General features: G+C 44.4%; 1 protein-coding gene across 4 annotated transcripts in view; it reads left to right on the top strand.

Moving 5' to 3' along the window:
- The first annotated feature begins 9,809 nt into the window (after window positions 1-9,809).
- The window catches only part of Spag9 (sperm associated antigen 9), a 132,801-nt gene continuing 121,431 nt past the window's right edge, over window positions 9,810-21,179 (top strand). For 3 of the 4 annotated variants that reach the window (XM_052193885.1, XM_052193884.1, XM_052193883.1), the window contains exon 1: window positions 9,810-10,320. In XM_052193885.1, the coding sequence (XP_052049845.1) occupies window positions 10,018-10,320 (303 nt within the window). In that variant the 5' untranslated portion in view covers window positions 9,810-10,017. The remainder of the gene's footprint in view (window positions 10,321-21,179) is intronic. The other variant, XM_052193886.1, reaches the window with a different exon arrangement.

The following is a 21,179-nucleotide window of genomic DNA, read 5'->3' as shown; positions in this document are numbered from 1 at the left end:
TGCTGGTTTGGAACTTGGTATGTACACCAGGCTGGCCTCAAACTTCCAGAGATTCACTCGTCTCTGCTTCCTGAGTGCTGGAATTAAGTGCATCTGCCAACTGCCTGCCACTGTGCCCAGTGTGTTGCGCACTTTTACTGCTGAGCTGGGCCTTTGCCTTGGGAACTTGAAGCAATAGAAGTGTATCAGAACTGACATTGCTAGTTCAGGACACTGGTTCCCACATGACCATAAACTTCGATGGTCCCTCCATTGTAAAATGTTGGGCTTGGGGCCACTCAGTGCTGACTGACAAACCTCAGAAGGCTGAAATCTCAAGAAGTAACTACTGTCCTGCAGAGAGTTTCTGGCTCTCTGGGAAAACTGCAGAAGCAAAGGCAGATGGTGGAAGCCGCAGTCCCTCTGCTGCCCCTTGTTAAACTGAACTAGGCACATGAGTATGTCTTCCTTGCTTCTGACGTGTGAGGCTGTTGGCTGGCAAATGGAGAATAGGCTTAGGTTTTCTTCTGGCTCTGTTGTCCCTGCTAAAAATAAGCCGCTGGTGTCAGACAAGCTGAGTCATCTTCATCCATGACTACGTGGAGGGAGAGTGACAAAGGCCACCAAGGCTCTGTGGGACTGCTTCCTTTCTGGCCAGACACCACCCAGGTTCCAATCAGCCCCTCTTCTGTTTTCTTTTTCTTCCAGATAAGCTATCTTAAATAGAAAATGTTTTTGACAGCAAGGTATTGTGATTCAGTTTGCTCACATCCTGTTTCTGCTCCAGGAGGACTGACCTCTTAGATTTCATTTCTTCATTTATTTCGTTTTACTTTTTAAAGGAATAGAAGTTGATTCTCACTTCTATAACCGCATTTTAGAGTGTGTAGACTGACTCATATATATGATGTGGCAACACAAGGGCAGGTTCTAGCTAGCTTACTAGAGTTCTGTCTTTCGTTTCCCCTCCCCCAAACAGGATCTTACACTGCAGCTCCGAGCCTAGGCTGTACTGGAACTCACTGTGTGGCCTAGGCTGGCTTCTCGCTTATGCTTACCTTCTACCTTAGCCTCTGGAGTTCTAGGACTACGGGGGTGAGCAACTATGCCCGGCAGAAGTTAACTCTTAACAAGAGTGGATCTGCAAGGTCATCCCCGTGAAATCTAAAGAATGTTTAGGGGGCGAGGGTACAGCTCAGCGCACTTACCTCGCATGGCCACAGCCAACACCAGCAACAAGTCTTTCAAAAGGAAAACCGTGGAACCCTCGGAGAAAACGGCTCTGACACTTTTCCAGAGCCCAGCATCCCATAAGCAACTGCCTCCCCAAACATGTTGCAGGTCGTATGGAGCAGTGAGTCACCTGGCTTTGCAGGCGGCCATGCCAACAGCCCTGAGCCCTGAGAGCTCTCTTTCTCTTTCAGTAACTTTCTCTCTCTTCCTAAGTAGGAAAACACGTGTGTGAAGCAAGAAAAACTTAGAGTCAGATAGAAATAACCATAGCAGTTTCGTAAGGCTGGCTACACAACTGGACTGGTAATTCCAGCCTTCCCCAGACTTTGACTATTGTGCTTAGGAAGAAAACTCCTCCCTTCCTTCCCTTATCACCTCCCCACCCCCATCTCCTCGCCTTAGAGTCTCCTCAGTTTCTGCAAGGGTAAGGAATCTCTTGGAATGGAATTTCCTTCCCTTCAGGAATCAAAAGTAAACACTCCAAAGTCCACACTGTGACTTATTTTTCCTCGATAATTCTTGGTCTTTATGAGAATCTCAGTCCTTGGGGCTTAGAGATGAATTCTGGGAATCAGAGGTCTACTAGGGCCTATTAGGAACTCACTACCAGGCTCCTGTTGCTGCTACAAAAACAGAGCCAGAGTTTTAATATTAATCTGTGTTTGTGTATGTGTGTGTGTGTTTTGTATGATGTACATTAAAGTCCTGTGAGCACCAGCATGTGTGTGTGGCCCTGTACACATGTGGATAGAGGTCAGAGGACAACTTTCTGAAGTAAGCATCCACCATGGTTTCCAGGAGTCAAACTCAGCTCATTAGGCTTGCTTGGCAAGAGCTTTCTGTGGCATCTTAACAGTCCATTTTATTTTTATTTTAAGAATTTTTAACTTTTTGTTCTTTTTGAGACAGGGACTCTGATAGGTTTATCTCTGCCATTAATACACATCACACACACACACACACACACACACACACACACACACACACACTCAGGTTTATTGGGAGGCTAGTCTTGCCCAATCGAGTTCACTGACCCCAAGGAAGGAGGCCACGGAAGTTGCCATGGGGAAGAAGAGAGGGGGAGGGGAATGAGAGAGAAGCAGTGGAGACACAAAGAGAGGGAGAGAAGGAGAGAGAGAACATCTTAGAGATGCAAAGACCCTCACCCAGGAATCAGCAATTAGAGGGAAACTGATATCAACACACTGTCAATGGTAAACCATGAGCACAGAGCGAAGGCTCGTCCAGCCTCTGGCAGCTTGCTATTTATGTGCTACCTGTTCCCAGGGATGTGGGAGTCCCCTGCAGCGGCTGGAGTCTCAGAGCGATCATATTTCACATCACCTGTGCAGGGTAAAGATGGCCCTGCCTATGAGACATCTGTGCTCCTCAAAGAAGGTGTTAAAGAATAAGTTCTCACATCTCTTGAAGTGTCTTCCACAGCTGGTCACTGCTGCACACTCCTGATTAGACTGAGACTGCACACTCCTGGATTGTCTGAGAAGACTTGAAGTGGGTCGGAGCAAACGCAGAGTAAAGACCCTCAGGGTCACCTTGGGAAAATCTGGCCATGCTGAAGCTGCGACGCATCGACCCACCAAGTGCTCCTGTTGACTGGCTCAACTCCCAGCCCTGTCCTTGCTGTTTGGATTCTTATCAATTAAATTCTGGTCCCCTGGAAAGGAGATCATGGAGCAGATTTGGATGGTAGCAGCGTATGCTCAAATGACTACATACGTGCTTATCAAACAATATTTGGAGCAGTACATGGATGGAACAATTGCTCTACCGCAAGTCGCTTTTAGGATATCATCATTCCTGTCCATGGAGAAAGATCTCAAGCAGCGCCTTGTGAATGGTTTGAATTCATAGGTGCTCTCCAGCATAACGACTCCATCAAACTTGCTCCGAGAGCATTTGCGAACCTTTCGTCAGCATCACTTTTTTTGGAGCAAGCTTGAGAGTGACAGCTTTCAAAGAGCCAGTAAATCAACCTGGTTCAACCTTGACGGAGCCTTACTATGTAAGGCTAGAAAGCAAATCATACCATCAGGAATAGGTGGAGAAATGAGCCCCAGGGTCCAGGCTGTTCTCAAAGTTATTGGTGTCACTGGCTTCACCATGGAAAAGTAAACCAATGCTATTAAAAAAAGAAGAGAGGAAGGAAGGAAGGAAGGAAGGAAGGGAGGGAGGGAGGGAGGGAGGGAGGGAGGGAGGGAGGGAGGGAGGGAGGGAGGGAGGAAGAAAAGAAAAGGAAGACATAGTCTTATATAATATTTCTGTGGTTTTTTTTTTTAAGAAACCAAAATTTTAGAGTCCACACTGCATACATCTCTATTGATTTATTCACTCATTTTTTGAGTAATCTTTTAAAAGACTCCATCCTTTTTTAATTTTTTTTTATTTCTTTATTATATGTAAGTACACTGTAGCTGTCTTCAGACACCCCAGAAGAGGGCCTCAGATCTTGTTAGAGATGGCTGTGAGCCACCATATGGTTGCTGGGATTTGAACTCATGACCTTTGGAAGAGCAGTCGGTGCCCTTAACCACTGAGCCATCTCTCCAGCCCGATTTATTCACTCATTTATTCACTCATTTTGATGTAGCCTTATGTAGCCCAAGCTGGCCTGGAAGTCACTGTGTAGCTGAGGTTAGTCTTGAACTTCTGATCCTCCTGATTCAACATTCCCAAGGGATGGGAATACATTCCTGTGCTGTTGTACCTGATCAAAACCATAATTAAATTTATTTATTTATTTATTAGGGAATAATCCTATAACAATTTCTCTCTTTTTTAAAAGATTTATTTATTTGTTTTATGTATATGAGTACACTATAGCTGCCTTTAGACACACCAGAAGAGGGCATCGGATCCCATTACGGATGGTTGTGAAGCAACCATGTGGGTGCTGGGAATTGAACTCAGGACCTCTGGAAGAGCAGTCGGTGCTCTTAACCACTGAGGCATCTCTCTCCAGCACTATTTATTGGTCTTTCTTTCTTTCTTTCTTCCTTCCTTCCTTCCTTCCTTCCTTCCTTCCTTCCTTCCTTCCATTCTTTCTTTCTTCTTTCTTTCTTTCTTTCTTTCTTTCTTTCTTTCTTTCTTTCTTTCTTTCTTTCTTTCTTTCTTTCTTTCTTTCTTTCTTTCTTTCTTTCTTTTTTGGTTTTTCAAGACAGGATTTCTTTGTGTAGCCCTGGCTGTCCTGGAACTCACTCTGTAGACCAGGCTGGCCTCAAACTCAGAAATCTGCCTGCCTCTGCCTCCTAAGTGCTGGGACTAAAGGCATGTGCCACCACTGCCCGGCTATTGGTTTTTCAAGATAAGGTTTCTCTATATAACAGCTCTGGCTGATCTGGAAATTGCTTTGTAGACCAGGCTCATCTCAAACTCACAGAGATCCACTTGCCTCTGCCTCACAAGTGCTGGGATTAAAGGCAGGCAGCACCATGCCTGGCTTCACAATTTTAATTTATCATTATATTTATAAATGTTAATTTATAAAATCATTTGATTTATAAGTACATTGTTGTAATGTATTTATTATACATTACATTTGTAAATTACATTAATTTATAATTACACGTGGAAGCAGCACAGTATGTGTGTAGAGGTCAGAAGACAGCTAGTGGAGCAGTCTTGCTCTTCCGTGTGTGTACTAGGAATGGACGCACAGCGCCATGCTTGGCAGAATGGCCTTACTCTCGGAACCATCTTGCTGGCCCTCAGGATCAGAATTTTAGATTTTTTTAATTTTTTATTTTATTTTTATTTTATTTTATTTTTTTATTTTTTTGGTTTTTTGAGTCAGGGTTTCTGTGTAGTCCTGGCTGTCCTGGAACTCACTCTGTAGACCAGGCTGGCCTCGAACTCAGAAATCTGCCTGCCTCTGCCTCCCAAGTGCTGGGATTAAAGGTGTGCGCCACCACCGCCCGGCAGCAGGTTGACTTCTAATTCACTATCCTATCTTAGCTTCCCCAGTACACTTGGCTTCGTTTATTAGTTCTATTGATATTTAGCTTATATACCATACAACTTAAGTGTAGAATAGAATGACTTTTAATATATTGACGGAGTTGTGCATCACTTCAACTTTAGAACATCTCTATTACCTCAAAAGAAATTCCACACTCATTAGTGATCGCTCCCATTTATCATTATCACACAATTCAGGTAACTACTAATTTACTGTGTCTCTAGCTCCAACAATTATGTACATGACATATGAGTGGGACCATATATTTCCTTTAGTGTATGTTTTTGATATTCATCCATGTTGCAGTATTTACTTTATTACTAAATTCTATTCCATTACACACTTTATTACATGTAGCACACATACACTCTCAGCAAACACATGTTAGCTCACAACCATATGAAATGGATCTGAGCCCCTCTTCTGGTGTTCATGAAGATAGAGCACATAGGTACACATGTGTGCATGTGGTTGCTGAGGCGTGAACTTAGGATCTCTGTAAGAGCAGCCAGTGTTCTTAACCATTGAGCCATCTCTTCAGCCCCCAGTTCATTTTTTTTAAAGCTTGATATGAGTGTTTTACTGCATGCATGTACATGCTTTATGAGTTGTGTCTGATGCCCGAAGAGATCAGAAAAAGATGCTATAGATCCCCTGGAACTGATTCTAGGGATGGCTGTGAGCCACCATGTCAGTGCTGGGAACTGAATCTGGGTCTCTGGAAAAAAATCAGTGCTCTTATCTGCTGAGCCATCTCTCCAGCCCCTATTCATTAGTTTTTTTTTTTTTTTAATATTTGTGTGCTCTTTGCTCTCTGCTCTCCCACAGACTCTCACCTCTCTGCCCCTTGGGCTCTCCTCCTTCCCCCTCTCCACGTGGTCATGGCCGGCCTCCACTCCACTTCTCTACTCTCTCTCTCTCTCTGCCTTTCTCTACCACTAACTCCCATCCCCTACTCTGAATAAACTCTATTCTATACCAAAAAAAATATTTGTGTGTGTGTGTGTGTGCTGGGTGGGTGTACCACATGCATGTAGGTGCCCACAGAGGCCAGGAGTCAGGTCTTATGGAGATGGAGTTACAGGTTGTTGTGTGCTGCTGGATATGAGCGCTGGGAATCTAACTATGGTCCTCTGCAAGAGCAGTGAGCACTCTTAACTGCTAGGCCATCTCTCTCTTCCCTTATTTTAGTGAAAAAAATTAATTGTAGCAACATGGTGGTGGTACACACCGTTCTTCCCAATACTGGGGTGGGTTCAAAGTCAGCCTGCACTAAAGAGAGAATTCTATAGAACAGCCAGCACTACACACAGAAAACCTGTCTCCCCCCCCCAAAAAAAAACCCCAAAATATATATTTTTTTGATTTGGTTTTTCCGAGACAGGTTTTTTCTGTATAGTCCTGGCTGTCCTGGAACTCCCTCTGTAGACCAGGCTGGCCTTGAACTCAGAAATCTGCCTGCCTCTGCCTCCCAGAGTGCTGGGATTACAGGCGTGCGCCACCACCGCCCGGCAATATTTTAAGTTGTATTCATTTGGGGAGGTGACTCATGTGGAATTTCAAGAGTTGTTTTTCTCCTATCCTGTGTATCTGGTAATTAAACTCAAAGTTGTCAGGCTTGGTGGTATGGGCCTCTACTCAAGTTCTGTTTATTTTTCCCAGGTGAGTGAAGGTTAGAGGACAACTTGTGGGAGGTGGCTCTCTCTTCCTCCCCTGTGAGGCATGGGATTGAACTCAGGTTATGGGAACTTGGTGGCAGGCACCCTTCCCTGCCGAGCCATTTCACCGGCCCCTACATTTTATGTTTTGTTTTTTTGGTTTTTTTGGGGTTTTTTTTTTTTTGGATTTGGTTTTTTCAAGACAGGGTTTCTCTGTGTAGCCCTTGCTGTCCTGGAACTCACTCTCACTCCGCCTGCCTCTGCCTCCCAGAGTGCTAGGATTACAGGCATGCGCCACCACCGCCCCGGCCATTTTATGTTTTGAAGCAAGGTTTTTCCTGTGGTCCAGGCTGGCCTGGAGCCTACGGTTTCCCTGTCTTAGACTGATGGCCTGAGTTTCCACAGTGGAAGGAGAAGAACTGAATCTGGCCTACACAAACAGAATGTAATCATTTAAAAAGAAAAATAGTGGCACATGCCTTTAGTTCCAGCACTCAGAAGACAGAGACAGGCAGATGGCTATGTGTTTAAAGTCAGCCTGCTCTACAGAGTGAGTTCCAGGACCGCCAGGGCTACACAGAAAAACCCTGTCTTGAAAAACAAAACAAAAACAAACACAAACAAACAAACAAAAAAAAAACAACAAAAATTTCTTTAAACATTTGTAAGTGTACAATAATATTGTAGAAAGACTAGAAAATAACTCTTGCTCTAAGTCTTCCATCTCTGACTCCCAGGAAAATAGAGGTGCTTAGGAAGACCAAGTGGCATCACTCATGAAGGGGCAGGGAAGGGAGAGAGAACATTCACAGCAAGATTTCCTCCATTTTCAAGGTGAGATTAAGAAGTGATATGTGGGGCTGGAGAGATGGCTCAGTGGTTAAGAGCACCAACTGCCGCCCTTCTGAAGGTCCTGAATTCAAATTCCAGCAACCACATGGTGGCTTACAACCATCCATAATGAGATCTGACACCCTCTTCTGGGGTGTCTGAAGACAGCTACAGTGTACTTACATATAACAATAAATAAATCTTTGTCCCAGAGCAAGTGGGCTGGAGTGAGCGGGCCCTGAGTTCAATTCCCAGCAACCACATGATGGCTCACAATCATCTGTACAGCTACTGTGTACTCATATCCTTAAAATAATGAATAAATCTTTAAAAAAAAATCCAACAAGTTGGTTAAAAAAAAAAAAGAAGAAGTGATATTCGGCCTGAAGAAATAGGCTCAGTACTTAAGAGAGCTGCTCTGGTCTACAGAGTGAGTTCCAGGTCAGCCAGGGCTATACAGAGAAACCGTGTCTTGAAAAAACCAAATCCAAAAGACAAAACAAAACAAAAATACAAAACAAAAACAAAACAAAAAAACAAAACAAAAAAAGAGAAAGAGAGCGAGCTGGCTACCTTTTTGCTTTATTTTGTTTGTTTTTTTTTCGAGACAGGGTTTCTCTGTGTAGCTCTCTGGCTGTCTTGGAGAGCTGGCTGCTCTTGCAGAAGACCAGGGTTTGATTCCCACCACACACATAGGGGTGGCTCACAACCAGCTAAAAACTCCAGTTCTAGCTGATAGGGCACCCTCTGTAGGCACTGCACGAAACTGGTGCCCAGACATGCACACAGGCACAACGTTAGTTCACACACACACACACAAAGTTTAAAAAAATTGACGGTATTTTGGGGTCCTACTCAACTAGCTGGGCAGCATTCCTCTAACCCAGATATATACACAAAATAAGGGTGAGAAAGGGAGACAGGGAGACCACAAGCCAAGGGTAGTGGCCCAGGAGTAAGGGAAATTGGCAGAACACACACCAAGCTAGTTTTGAGTTTTCACCTTTATCCTTTGAGCACTGGCTCAACTTCCACAGTGCTTTTTGGTGATTTCCAGGAAGATCGAAATGTAGGAGACTTTGGGGACGATCTGAAAATTCTAAACACCAAACAGGGTATTTGGGACCCCAGGAGGTAGCCAATTTTTCCCCCTAATAACTTGTCTATTTAAGTCCTGTCTGCTCTCTTTTGTTTGGATGAGTCGGAGTCGGCGTACTTCTGAGTCACCTATGGCAAAGAGAAGGGGCTTTTGCGAGTGACTTCCGCCAAAGTTGAGAATGGAAGATGAGAATACGCGGAAGTAATCTCTGACTCATCCTGCCCAAGGCTAGGGTGTTGTGGCATTCCCCACAAGTGACGCACTCCCAGGAGAGGTGACCTCATGTATCATGGGATTTGTTCCCACCACTGACTCCACCCCATATCCTCCTCTGCTACTTCTCACTTCCCAGCTCCGCCTCCCTTTCAAGATCAGAGAGGGGCGGGTGGTGGTGGCTGCAGCCTAGAACTGTCATAGGCAGGGAGCAAAGTCACCCAGTGTTTGGGAAAATGCAAGAAGTGGCATTCATTTTCCCTTCTTCAGATGCTTTGCTCTTCTGGTTAAGGCTATCTTTACTCTTCCTTAACACCAAACAGTACTATCTTACTCGAGGCAACCTTATCCTTCTGTAGACACAGCTGTTTCCCTCATCCTCTTTTTTTCCGTTTTTCTCTGAGTCCGGTATTCTCAGTAGGATGTAGTTCGAGTCTCGCCTCTGCCTCTTTCCTGTTCTTGCAGTATGACCTTGACTAACCCGAAACTTCCCCGGGCCTAGTTTCTTTGTTAAATAGGAGCCAAACGTCTGGCGCACCGTGAAGGCGCTAGATGAGCTGTAGAAAGGAGAACCAGACGCTTGCTAGCTCCTCGGGAAAGTTGTCACCCTCGTGAGCCCCTCCCTTTCCTCTGGGAACGCCCAGCAAACGCTGCCTCCGGCTGTCACTTCCTCCACCTCTCACCTCTCAGACCGTGCGGCGCGGGATGTTGGCGTCACAGCCGGCGCACGCAGCCGCAAGGCTCCGCCCCCGGCCGCGCCTGGCCTCCCGCGGGGCCCCGCCCACCGGGGCGACGCGGCGCTGGCCCCGCCCCACGGGTGACGCGTAGCGCGCGCGGCCGGGCTGCCCCGGCAGTTGGTGCAGCGGCGGTTGGGGCGAGTGCGCTCACCCCACCCCTCCCCTCCTCGGTTCGGGCCCCGGCCCCCACCCCGCGGGGCCCAGCCCCAGTCCCAGCCTCCGCCGGGCCCGTCCCGTGCGGGCCCGTGCCACCCCTCAGCCGGCGACGCCCGGGGCCGCCCGCCCGCCACCATGGAGCTGGAGGACGGTGTGGTGTACCAGGAGGAGCCCGGAGGCTCCGGGGCCGTGATGTCAGAGCGAGTGTCCGGCCTGGCCGGCTCTATCTACCGCGAGTTCGAGCGGCTCATCGGGCGCTACGATGAGGAGGTGGTCAAGGAGCTGATGCCACTGGTGGTGGCCGTGCTGGAGAACCTGGACTCGGTGTTCGCGCAGGACCAGGAGCACCAGGTGGAGCTGGAGCTGCTGCGGGACGACAACGAGCAGCTCATCACCCAGTACGAGCGGGAGAAGGCGCTGCGCAAGCACGCCGAGGAGGTGAGGGCCGGCGGGGGCGGGGGTCGCAGCCCGGGCCGGGGACGCTGGGCGCGCCAGGCTCGCAAGCGCGCCAGGGTGGACTCCTGAAGGGCAGGCCTGAGTCCAGGGCCCGGGACAGTGCTCCGCGGCGTCTCGAGACCCCGGGACACTGGCCGGTGCTGGCAGCCTAGGCAGGCCAGCCAGTGTCCAGGAGAGGGGTGAAGTGGGAGGGAGGCCCCGGGAGGAAGCGACACCCTGGCATGAGGGCACCTGGGACTGCCCGAGGGCGGAGACTTGAGGGTGTCTGGTTGCTTCTTGTTTAGGGAAGTTTCCGACCACCGTGGGATAGTCGGGTGTGGGTTCAAACTTTTAGCATGGGGAGGGGCAGGACTGTCCTGCCTGTGTCAGTTCCGCTGGCTTCGGTACCTTTCCAGGGGGCTGCTGCTGCTTTGGGAAGTTAGAGATCTCCCTCTTTCGGTCAGTTTCTTCTTGACATTTAAATCCTCTTGAGAAGGAAGTCTACCTCATGTACCTTTATTTTATTTTATTTTAATACTTTGTCAACCAATTAGAAATCGAATAGCAGAGCCCAGTAAGTACATAAAGTACATTTATTTACTTTATTAATCTTCCTCACCAAGGCATTCCTTCGTATCAGGTGGTAACCTTGGACAGTTCCCTGACAGACTCCTCTATTTATAAAAACTTGGGGGCGGGGTTGGGTAGGTAGGTGTGGGTGAGTGTTACAACACTTTTCCTGTCTGCGTTTGCTTTGCATACTGCAGTTTATAAGTGCACTTGGCTGGCTCGTAGCTCAACACCTGAGCAGTGACCTCTGTACTCTTCACCTGAGTGGGTGAGCCTTGTGGAATACTGGGCTGTAAATGATCCTCTAGCTTTTTGAGCGAGTTAAGGATTTTAGCCTTCAGGCCGAGTGCCTTGGCATCGTTTCTGAAGAACCTTTCTTTGGCAGTCAAAATGCTCTCCTTGTTTCTGTACCAGACATCTAGTGCACCTAGCTAAATACATGGTGATTGAAGGAGACTCATTATCGAAGGAACCACGTGTTGTTTTTCAAAAATACATGACCACGCGGTAAAAGAATGTGAGATTTGTTTGGCAGCTCATTTCTTAGCATTAAATAGGCAGCACCATTTAAAGGTTTATTTTGTTGTATGTGCCTCTGCTTTCAGGTAAATGATTCTTTTTTAAAATCATGATTATAGTGGTGCTTTGTAATTGAGATTGTGCAGTCCACCTATCTTAGAGGAATGGCATTGAATTTTCCAAACAAAATTCACTTTATCCCAAGAGTATGTTTATAAGTATACATGGAGGGGAGGGTTGGGAAGAAGCTGAGCCCACAACTTGTTAGTTCTTCGCACTGTTTATAAAACTGATCAAGGCCTTTAAGGTGGCTTGCCACTTGTTTGTGCCGATACGGGCTGTTGTCATGGTGTGGATACAGTTGGAAGAGTGGGGCCAAATATACCCAGATTAGGAGCAAGCCAATGTAACCTATCACCTCTGGTAAAAAGAAATGTTCCCTCCAGCCTTAGACTACAGACAGGATGAAATGCCAAGGTCACACATCCCAAGAAACCATCTGTCACAGGCTACAGAATCAGAAAATAAAACGCCTCCGATTTGTTTTCTTTATTTTTATTTATTTATTCATTTATTTGGGTTTTTCAAGACAGGGTTTCAGTGTGTGGCCCTGGCTATTCTAGAGCTTGCTCTGTAGACCAGGCTGGCCTGGGACTCACAGGGAGCCTCCTGCCACTGCCTACCTACCGAGTGCTGGATCAAAGCCGCACCACCTCTGTCTGGCTTATATTTATTTCTTAAGTAAATGACTTTAAAAACAGGCTATTTACTAGTTTTCTTTAACGTTTATACTTTCTTAGTTACATCTGTCAAATCTGCATAATGAAATGTTTGGGTAGACTCCTGACCTGAGAATTGAGAACACTGAGAAGCTAGATGAACCCCTGCCCTAACCACAAACATAAAACGCAGCAGCAGCAGCAGCACTCATGGAAGATGAGTTGTTTTGCCTGTACTTAGAAGTTCGGTCTTCCAGGTCAGAATACAGAGTGGATTCCGTGTAATTCTCTCCCTGAATGCTCAGTGTCTTTAACCCAGAGACTAAGAGCGTGTTCTTATTGCAGAAGTGCTCCAGGGAAGGTATTTACAGACAAAGTAATTTGAAAGCATGGTAATTGTTCATCTCTAGAGCATAAAGTAAATTCTGGGTGTGTTTGTGGGAACTTAGGAAGGTATGAGAATGGTGAATATGTTAAGGAGCCCATGAGGAGCTGTAATCTCTTGCTTGCAGAAATTGCCAGGGAGGAGGGAGAAATGTAATTTCTATTATAATGGTTGTACTTATTTGAATGTACTCTACTTTTTTTGCTTCAATTTGAATTGTGTATGTGTGTAGTTGGTTTGTTTTAGTGACTCCTTTTAGAACAGTTTTTTTTTTTTTTTTTTTTTTTTTTGAGGGGGGACTGGAAAGGTGGCTCAGCAGTTAAGAGCCCTGACTGCTCTTCCGATGGTCCTGAGTTTAATTCCCAGCAACCACATGGTGGCTCATAATCATCTGAAATGGAATCTGATGCTCTCTTCCAGGATGCCTGAAGAGAGTGACAGTGTACACTTACACATAAAATAAATAATTTTTTTTTTTAAAAAGAACTGTTGGGAACTGGAGTATAGCTCAGTGGTAGGGGGCCTGCCTAGAATTCTATCTGTGTTCAGTCCACAGCACTGGAAAAAGTTACCTCCAGCACTGAACAGCAGCAAATAAAATACATAGAGAAAGGTAGAGTTTTACATAGTTTTGGGCCAGCGTCAAATGCAAATAAATCCTTTCACTGGACACTCTGGCCTTTGGGTTCCTTGCCACTCAGTGTTCCTCTAGCCCAGGCCCGCAGATAGGTTTGCTCATGTTACTCCCTTGTCATACAGTGTCTTCCTCCTGAGTTTAACCCCGCCAGCTCCTCTCTTCCTCCTTTCTCCCTCCCTTTTTCTTCCTTCCTTCCCTCCTTCCTCACCCTCGTCCTTCTTTCTTTAGTCTTAGCCTGTGCCTTCTCTCTATATAAACCTGCTCTGTACCCACATCAGCCTTGGATTTGAAATTCTTTTGCGTTAGCCTTCCAGATCTTGAGGTTACAGGTTTGTACTGCCATTCCCAGCCAGTTCCTGCCAATTATATGCTCATTTTCTTGAAAGAAATACCTTTCTTGTCCATTGTGTACTGAAATATTGTGTGGTCCTCATGAATCCATTTATTTGCTTTTTTGCGGATGTGGGGAGAGACTGAGTATCCTCTTTCGTTTGTTTTTTTTGGGGGGGAGGATTTGTTTTTTTTTTTTTTTTTTGAGACAGGGTTTCTCTGTGTAGTCCTGGCTGTCCTGGAACTCACTCTGTAGACGAGGCTGGCCTCGAACTCAGAAATCCACCTGCCTCTGCCTCTGCCTCCCAGAGTGCTGGGATTACAGGTGTGCCACCACCACTGCCTGGCGGAGTACTCTCTTTCCAAGGCTGGTCTAGAACTCAGAATTTCTGGTTGCAGATTCCTGACAATTGTGTCTCAGCTTTCTAGGTGCTAGCATTATAGTTGTTTGCTACCATGCCTGGCTCATTCCTTTAAAAAATTTATTTATTTATTTATTTATTTATTTATTTATTTATTTATTTAAGCATGCTTGAGGATGAATTTGCCATGGCTCATGGGCAAAGGTGAGAGGAGAACTTAGAGAGGTCAGTTCCTTTATTCTAGCAAACTGTTCTTAGGAATTAAGCTCATGTCAGTTAAAAGGCTGGTCCTGGTCTCGCAGGGGAGCCAAGTTCTGTTTCCAGCACCCACATCAAGCAGCTCACATTTGACTGTACCTCCATCTCCAGAGGGGTCAGAGGCCTAAGGGCTCTGTGGGCACCTGCACTTGTGCACATACTCACAAGCAACAAACACACACACAAAATAAAACAGAGAAATAATTCTTAGGAGCTAGAGAGATGGCTCAGTGGTCAAGAGCATGTACTGCTTGTCCAGAGGACTGAGTTCAGTTCCTAGAACCCATGTAGGCAGCTGGCAATTGCTTGTAATCCCAGCTCCAGGATAGCCATGCCATCTACCTCCTAGAGTACTGCATTCACTTGTACAAACCTACATCAGACACTACGTAGACATGTCATGATTAAAACTTTTTTTTTGTTTTTTGTTTTTTTTGGATTTATTTTTTTTTGAGACAGGGTTTCTCTGTATAGCCTTGGCTGTCCTGGAGCTCACTCCATAGACCAGGCTGGCCTCAAACTCAGAAATCCGCCTGCCTCTGCCTTCCAGAGTGCTGGGATTACAGGTGTGCGCCACCACCGCCCCGCATGATTAAAACTTTAAAAAATGGGTCTGGAGAGATAGCTTAGTAGTTTAGAACACTGGTCGCTTTTCTAGAGAACCCCTCTTCTATCTCCAGCACCCACATGGCAGCTAACAACCTTGTTCTAGACCAAGGGATCTGACACCTTTTTCTGGACTCTATAGGCACGTACACACACACACACACACACACACACACACACACACAAAATACCAATGATACAAAAACATAAAATCTCAAAAATTTTTAATTAAACAAATAAATACATCTAACACATCCTAAATACCCTTAGGCCATCAGTGGACAAGTGCCTTTAGCAGCTATATTGTCTCACTAGCCCACGTCTGGTCTTTTCATATTTTTTGTTGATTTGTTTTGAAGAGGATTTTATAATTTTTCTGCCTCTCAAGTGCTGGGCTTACAGGTCTGTACCACCACTGTTAATTAGTCATAAAAAAAAGTCTGAGCAAGGCACGGAAGTGTATACTTCCTTTTTTTTTTTTTTTTTTTTTTTTGGTTTTTCAAGACAGGGTTTCTCTGTGTAGCTGTGGCTGTCTTGGAACTCACTCTGTAGATCGGGCTGGCCTCGAACTCAGAAATCCGCCTGCCTCTGCCTCCCAAGAGCTGGGACTAAAGGCATTCACCGCCACTGCCGCCGCTGCCACCCCTCTCCCCCCACTAAGTGTATACTTCTAATCCCAGCACTCTGGAGGACAGCCAGAGCAACACAGTAAGACCTTATCTTAAAACAAAATGAAAACTTTAAAAAATGCTTTTAATTTTTTAAAATGTGGTATATGTTATATGTGTGTGTATAGTTTCCATGTTAATTAGGGGGTGTATTCACATGTATGTATGGTTTCCATGTTCATTAGGAGTGTATTCACATATGTATATGGTTTCCATGTTCATTAGGGGTGTATTCACATGTATGTATGGTTTCCATGTTAATTAGGAGTGTATTCACATATGTATATGGTTTCCATGTTCATTAGGGGTGTATTCACATGTGTGTACAAGTAAAGAGGTCAGAGTTGGTTCTAAATGCCATCCTCCGCTGCTCTCACCTTGTTTAGTTATAAAGAGAGTTTCAGTGAACCTGAATGTTTCTTTTCTTGTTTATCAGTGTGATGACACTTTGATGTTTATCAGTGTGTTGAGACTCTGATAAAAGCAACCTTAGGGGGTTGGAAATATAGTTCAGCCGTTAAGAACATGTGTTGCTCTTACATGGGACCCAGATTTGATTCCCAGCACCCACATGATGGCTCACAGCTATTTGTAACTCCAGTTCTATGGAATCTGATGCTTTCTTCTAACCTCCATGGATACCAGGTATACACACATATACATATATACATGCAGGCAAAACATTCATACATATAAAATAAGTCTTTAAAAGAAAAAGCAACCCAAGGAAGAAAGGCTTATTTTAGCTCACAATCCAAAGTTCAGTCCATCATGGCAGGGAAGTCCAGGCAGCAGGAGTTTGAAGCAACTGGTCACAATGCATGCACAGTCAGAAACAGAAGGATGGATACATGCTTGTAAGTGTCAGCTTACCCTATTCTGTGTAGTCTTAGGAATCTTGCTTAGGGAATGTTCTTGCCTCCAGAAAAATGGGTCTTCCTATATCAATTAACAATGTAATCTAAACTCCAGAGGTATGATCAGAGATCCATCTCTCAGATGATTCTAAGTTTCCTCAATTTCATAGATTCCTGACACCCACAAGGCAGCTTACAGCCTGTAACTCCAGTTTTGGAATGATATGACAACCGCTTCTGAGATCCTCAGGCTCTTGCATGTATATGATGCATATATAGACACTCAGACACACATACTAATAAGAATAAAATACATAAACTAAAAATCAAATCTTGAATGTGGGAACATCTTTCTTGAGGAGCCTTACCTACGGTTGAGTATGTATCACTTGCTATGATTATCTTAGAGAAGCCCACACTTGTGCTCTTGGGTGTCTCTTACTTTCTTAGATACATCTTTATCTCTTTACTTTCATGCTTAAGACTTAAAATATCTATTAAACCTGAGCTTTGCTTCATATAATAAAATGCTGTGGTTTGTATCCTGTGGTACTATGGCTTCTCTTTTCTCCAATAATCAACTTTGGTGCTGATGTCTTCATTAATTCTTTTAGGGAAAAGGTGAGCAGTCAGGCATGGTCGTTCATGACTTTGATCCCAGCACTTGGGAGGAACAGGCAGGTGGATCTCTGAGTTCAGGGCCAACCTGTTCTACAGAACTAGTTTCAGGACAGCCAGGGCTTCACAGAGAAACCTGTGGAAAAAAGAATACAAAAAAAGAAAAAGCAAAAAGATCAGCATTATTCTGGAAACAGCTTTGTAGTCTAGGCTAGCCTAGGAACTCATTATGTAGTCAAGAATAAGCTTGAGTTACTGATCTTCCTGCTTCTGCTTCCCAAGGATTACAGACATATACCACCATTTCAGACCCGTTTGGTTTTGTGTTGTTTTTAAAGATTGATATATTTGTGTGTCAATATGTGTGAGTGCATGTTTCTGTGCATGAATGGGGAGGCTAGAAGAAGGCACTGGCTGTCCTCTGTCACTTTCTTTTTTATTTGTACTTTATTTTTATTTTTGAGACTGTGTTTTTCACAAAAACCTGGCTGCTCTGTACTGGAGCTCAAGACCATGCTGGCCTCAAACTCACGGAGATTCACCTGCCTCTGCCTCCCATGCATCACCACCATTTGCTAGACTGAGTATGTTTAAAAGTCAAGGTTGGGAAACCTTTTTTTTTTTTTTTAAACCTTCTTTGAAATGTCTTTGCTTGTCTACATTTAGTGCTTTGAACCACTTAGATGCTTGATACCCAAAGATGGCAGAAGAAGGTCCCCTGGTACTGGAGTTGTGGGTGGTAGGTGGTAGGTTCTGGGAACCAAACTTGGGTCTTCTGCAAAAGCAGCAGATGTTCTTATCTACCAAATCATTTCTCTAGCCCCTACTTCTTATATTTTTAAAGATTTAATTTTTGTTTTTTGTTTTTTGTTTTTTTTTTTGTTTTTTTTGTTTTTTTGAGACAGGGTTTCTCTGTGTAGTCCTGGCTGTCCTAGAACTCACTCTGTAGACCAGGCTGGCCTCAAACTCAGAAATCTGCCTGCCTCTGCCTCCCAAATGCTGGGATTACAGGCTTGTGCTACCACGCCCGGCTCAAGATTTAATTTTTAAAAAACCTTTTATTTGTTTATTTATTTTATGTATGTGTGTATACTGTCACTGTCTTCAGACACAGTGGGAGAGGGCATCAGATCTCATTGCAGATGGTTGTGAGCTATCATTTTTGGTTGCTAGGGATTGAACTCAAGATATCTGGAAGAGCAGTCAGTCCTCTAAACCACTGAGCCATCTCCACAGCTTTAATTATTAACTAGTATGTGTGTGTCATATGTGGGAATGTTCATGGTGCCTTTGGAGTCCAGAATGGGTATTGGATCCCCGGGAGCTGGAGTTAACATGGTGAGCTGCCTGACATGGGAGGCTGTAAAGTGCAGTTGTGAGAGCAAGAGTAGCAATACAGTATGTTCTCTCCAGTCCCATGGTCGGGACAGTGTTATCATCAATTAGCCCACTTGTTTCTTATTAGGAAAAAGTACACACACACACACACACACACACACACACACACACACAGAAGTTGCAAAGCCACTCACTGAATATCTGTATACTCACTATCAAGATTCAGTAGTTTATACATCTTTGTGATGTATATGTGAATGTCAGGGTGTTGATTGTTGATGTATATATGCACATCTTATTAGTACGAGTGTTTGTGTGTATATTAAAAGACAATATGGTACAGTTGGTTCTGTCCTTTCACCTTTATGTGGGCTCTATCAAACTTAGGCTACCAGGCTTGCATGGCAAGTGCCTTTCATTTTCTGTTGAGCCGTCTTGGCTTATGTACACATATTTCTTTTATTGCTGAACTGTTTGAAAGTAAATTTACGTTCTGACACTTTCCTCAGTACAACAACATATTTGGATTTGAGAATACTTTTTAGTATCACCTAAGTTCTATTTGAATTAATTTAAAAGTTTTGAGGCAAAGTTTTACCGTGTCTTAAACTTGAGATTTCTGCCTTTCCCTCAAAAGTGCTGAAACATAAGCAGTGCATTACTACACTTGTCTTGAGTTTAGTTTTGTTGTTTTGTGAGAAGGTGTTTCATGTAGTCCAGGCTATACTCACACTTGCTATGTTGTGGTGGCTAGCCCCGACCTCCGTTCTCCTTCTTCCACCTCTCAGTTGTTTGCATTACAGATGTAGTCAGCAAAGCCTGGCTTTGCTTTGACCTAGGATCATGGTATATGTCACTTACAAAGATGAATAAGTCAATATATTTTAAAATTATTGTATGTGAGCATATGATGTCTATGTGTGCTAGGATGTGTGTGCATCAGAGGGCGACTTTGTGATGCTGGTTCTCCTACATTTTGGGGGATCCCCAGGCTTGAACTCCAGTCCCTAGGTTTACCAGGCAAGCACCTTTACTATACCTGTCGATTTGCTCATCAGCCCAACTCATTAATATCTTTATAGTTCATTAATATAACTATAAGGAAAAGAAGAAATTATTGTAATTTAGCTATTTCTATAAGAAATTTAAATTTGGCCAGGTGTAGTGGTGCACATCTTTAATCCCAGCACTCAGGTGCTAGAAGCAAGCTGATCTCTGAGTTCAAAGCCAGCCTGGTCTACACAGTGAGTTCAAGGATACCTAGAGCTACATAGTGAGACCCTGTCTTAAAAATTTAATTTGACATTTATAAAACAATATTATTTTGACATTAAGACTGTATCTGGCCATGATGATACACTTTTTGTTTGTTTGTTTGGTTTGGTTTTTTGGATTTGTTTTTTTCGAGACAGGCTTTCTCTGTATAGCCCTGGCTGTCCTGGAGCTCACTCTGTAGACCAGACTGGCCTCGAACTCAGAAATCCGCCTGCCTTTGCCTCCCAGAGTGCTGGGTTGTGGAAAGCCGTGACAGTACTCGCCATTACAAGATGGCGCTGGCTTCCGTTGTGCCAGCTCAGCATTCTTGGTAAACAAGTTAGGTACGCATGTGCAAGAGTATAAATCACACCTAGTCTCTGCCCATCCCGTGACATAGATATGGGGTGATGAGTGAACAGCCAATTAAGTATGTACACGCCACACCAAGGGGTATATAACGACGTCCATCTTGGGCTCAGGGTCTTCCTCCACGAAAAGCTTCAATAAAAGCTTGGCTGCAGAAGGATCCTAGTGTCCTGCGTGCGTTCTTGCTGGCGAGACGAAAGCGCGGGACACTGGGTGATACACTCTTATACTCTATACTTGAGGAGGTAGAGGCAAGAGTATCAGATTAGGAATTCAAGGTCACCTTCAGCTCCATAATGGGTTGAAGGCCAGTCTGGGTACAAAACACCAAAGGTAGGTATAGTGTACATGCTTTTAATCCCGACACTAGAGAGGCAGAGGCAGGTGGGTCTCTTGAGTTCAAAGGACAGCTACTGAGCCTATGTGTGTGTGTGTGTGTGTGTGTGTGTGTGTGTGTGTGTGTGTGTGTGTGTGTGAGAGAGAGAGAGAGAGAGAGAGAGAGAGAGAGAGAGACAGAGAGAGAGAGAGACAGAGAGACAGAGAGAGAGACAGAGAGAGAGACAGAGACAGAAAGAGACAGAGAGAGACAGAGAGACAGAGACAGACAGACAGAGAGACATAGAGAGACAGAGAGACAGAGAGATAGAGACAGAGACAGGCAGAGAGACAGAAAGACAGAGAGACATAGAGAGACTAACTATCTTGTGCTTTTTAAATGAGTGGCAGTGGTGGAGTGTTTGATTAATATGCACAGGGCTGGGCCTGGGTTTGATTCCCAGTATGAGAGAGAGAGGAGCAAGAGAATAAGGAGGGAAGATGGAGGAGTTTAGCTAGTGTGGTAGCTGCCTGTACTTAGGCTAGAGAGTCATGGGTTCCAGGCTATGAGCTATATAGTTAGACTATAGATATAAGCTACATAGTTAGACTCCACCTACCACCTTAAAAAGGAGAAGAAAGTAAATAAAAACAGTAGATTGCAGATTATTGTAGAAGCTATTTAGGAAGTAAATAGGATGATAGAATAAAGAAGCAGGCATGTTAAATGGAACAAGCTTATAAAAAAGGTTAAGTTGATGCAGGAGGCAATTAGATTGATAAGAATAAATATTTAGGTCTGAATTTTTTTTTTTTTTGGTCTGAAACTTAACATTTACATTTAGAATTTCTCTTCCTGATTATAGAAAAAAATTGAAAAGTGTATTATTTTCATAAGTGGCTTTTTTCTGTTTTTAGCCATATTCCTTTTCAAACTTGACTTCCCAGCAATGTGTAACTTTTGGCAACTCTTTCCAATAAATGTTTCGCAGAGCTGAGAATTGAATTGAGGGCTTATATGCAGGCTGTGTGATTTGGAGCGTTCTTGTATTCTGTC

Source organism: Apodemus sylvaticus, chromosome 10 (genome assembly GCF_947179515.1).
Source record: "Apodemus sylvaticus chromosome 10, mApoSyl1.1, whole genome shotgun sequence".
NCBI lineage: Eukaryota > Metazoa > Chordata > Mammalia > Rodentia > Muridae > Apodemus > Apodemus sylvaticus.
This window is presented reverse-complemented; position numbering and strand designations above follow the sequence as displayed.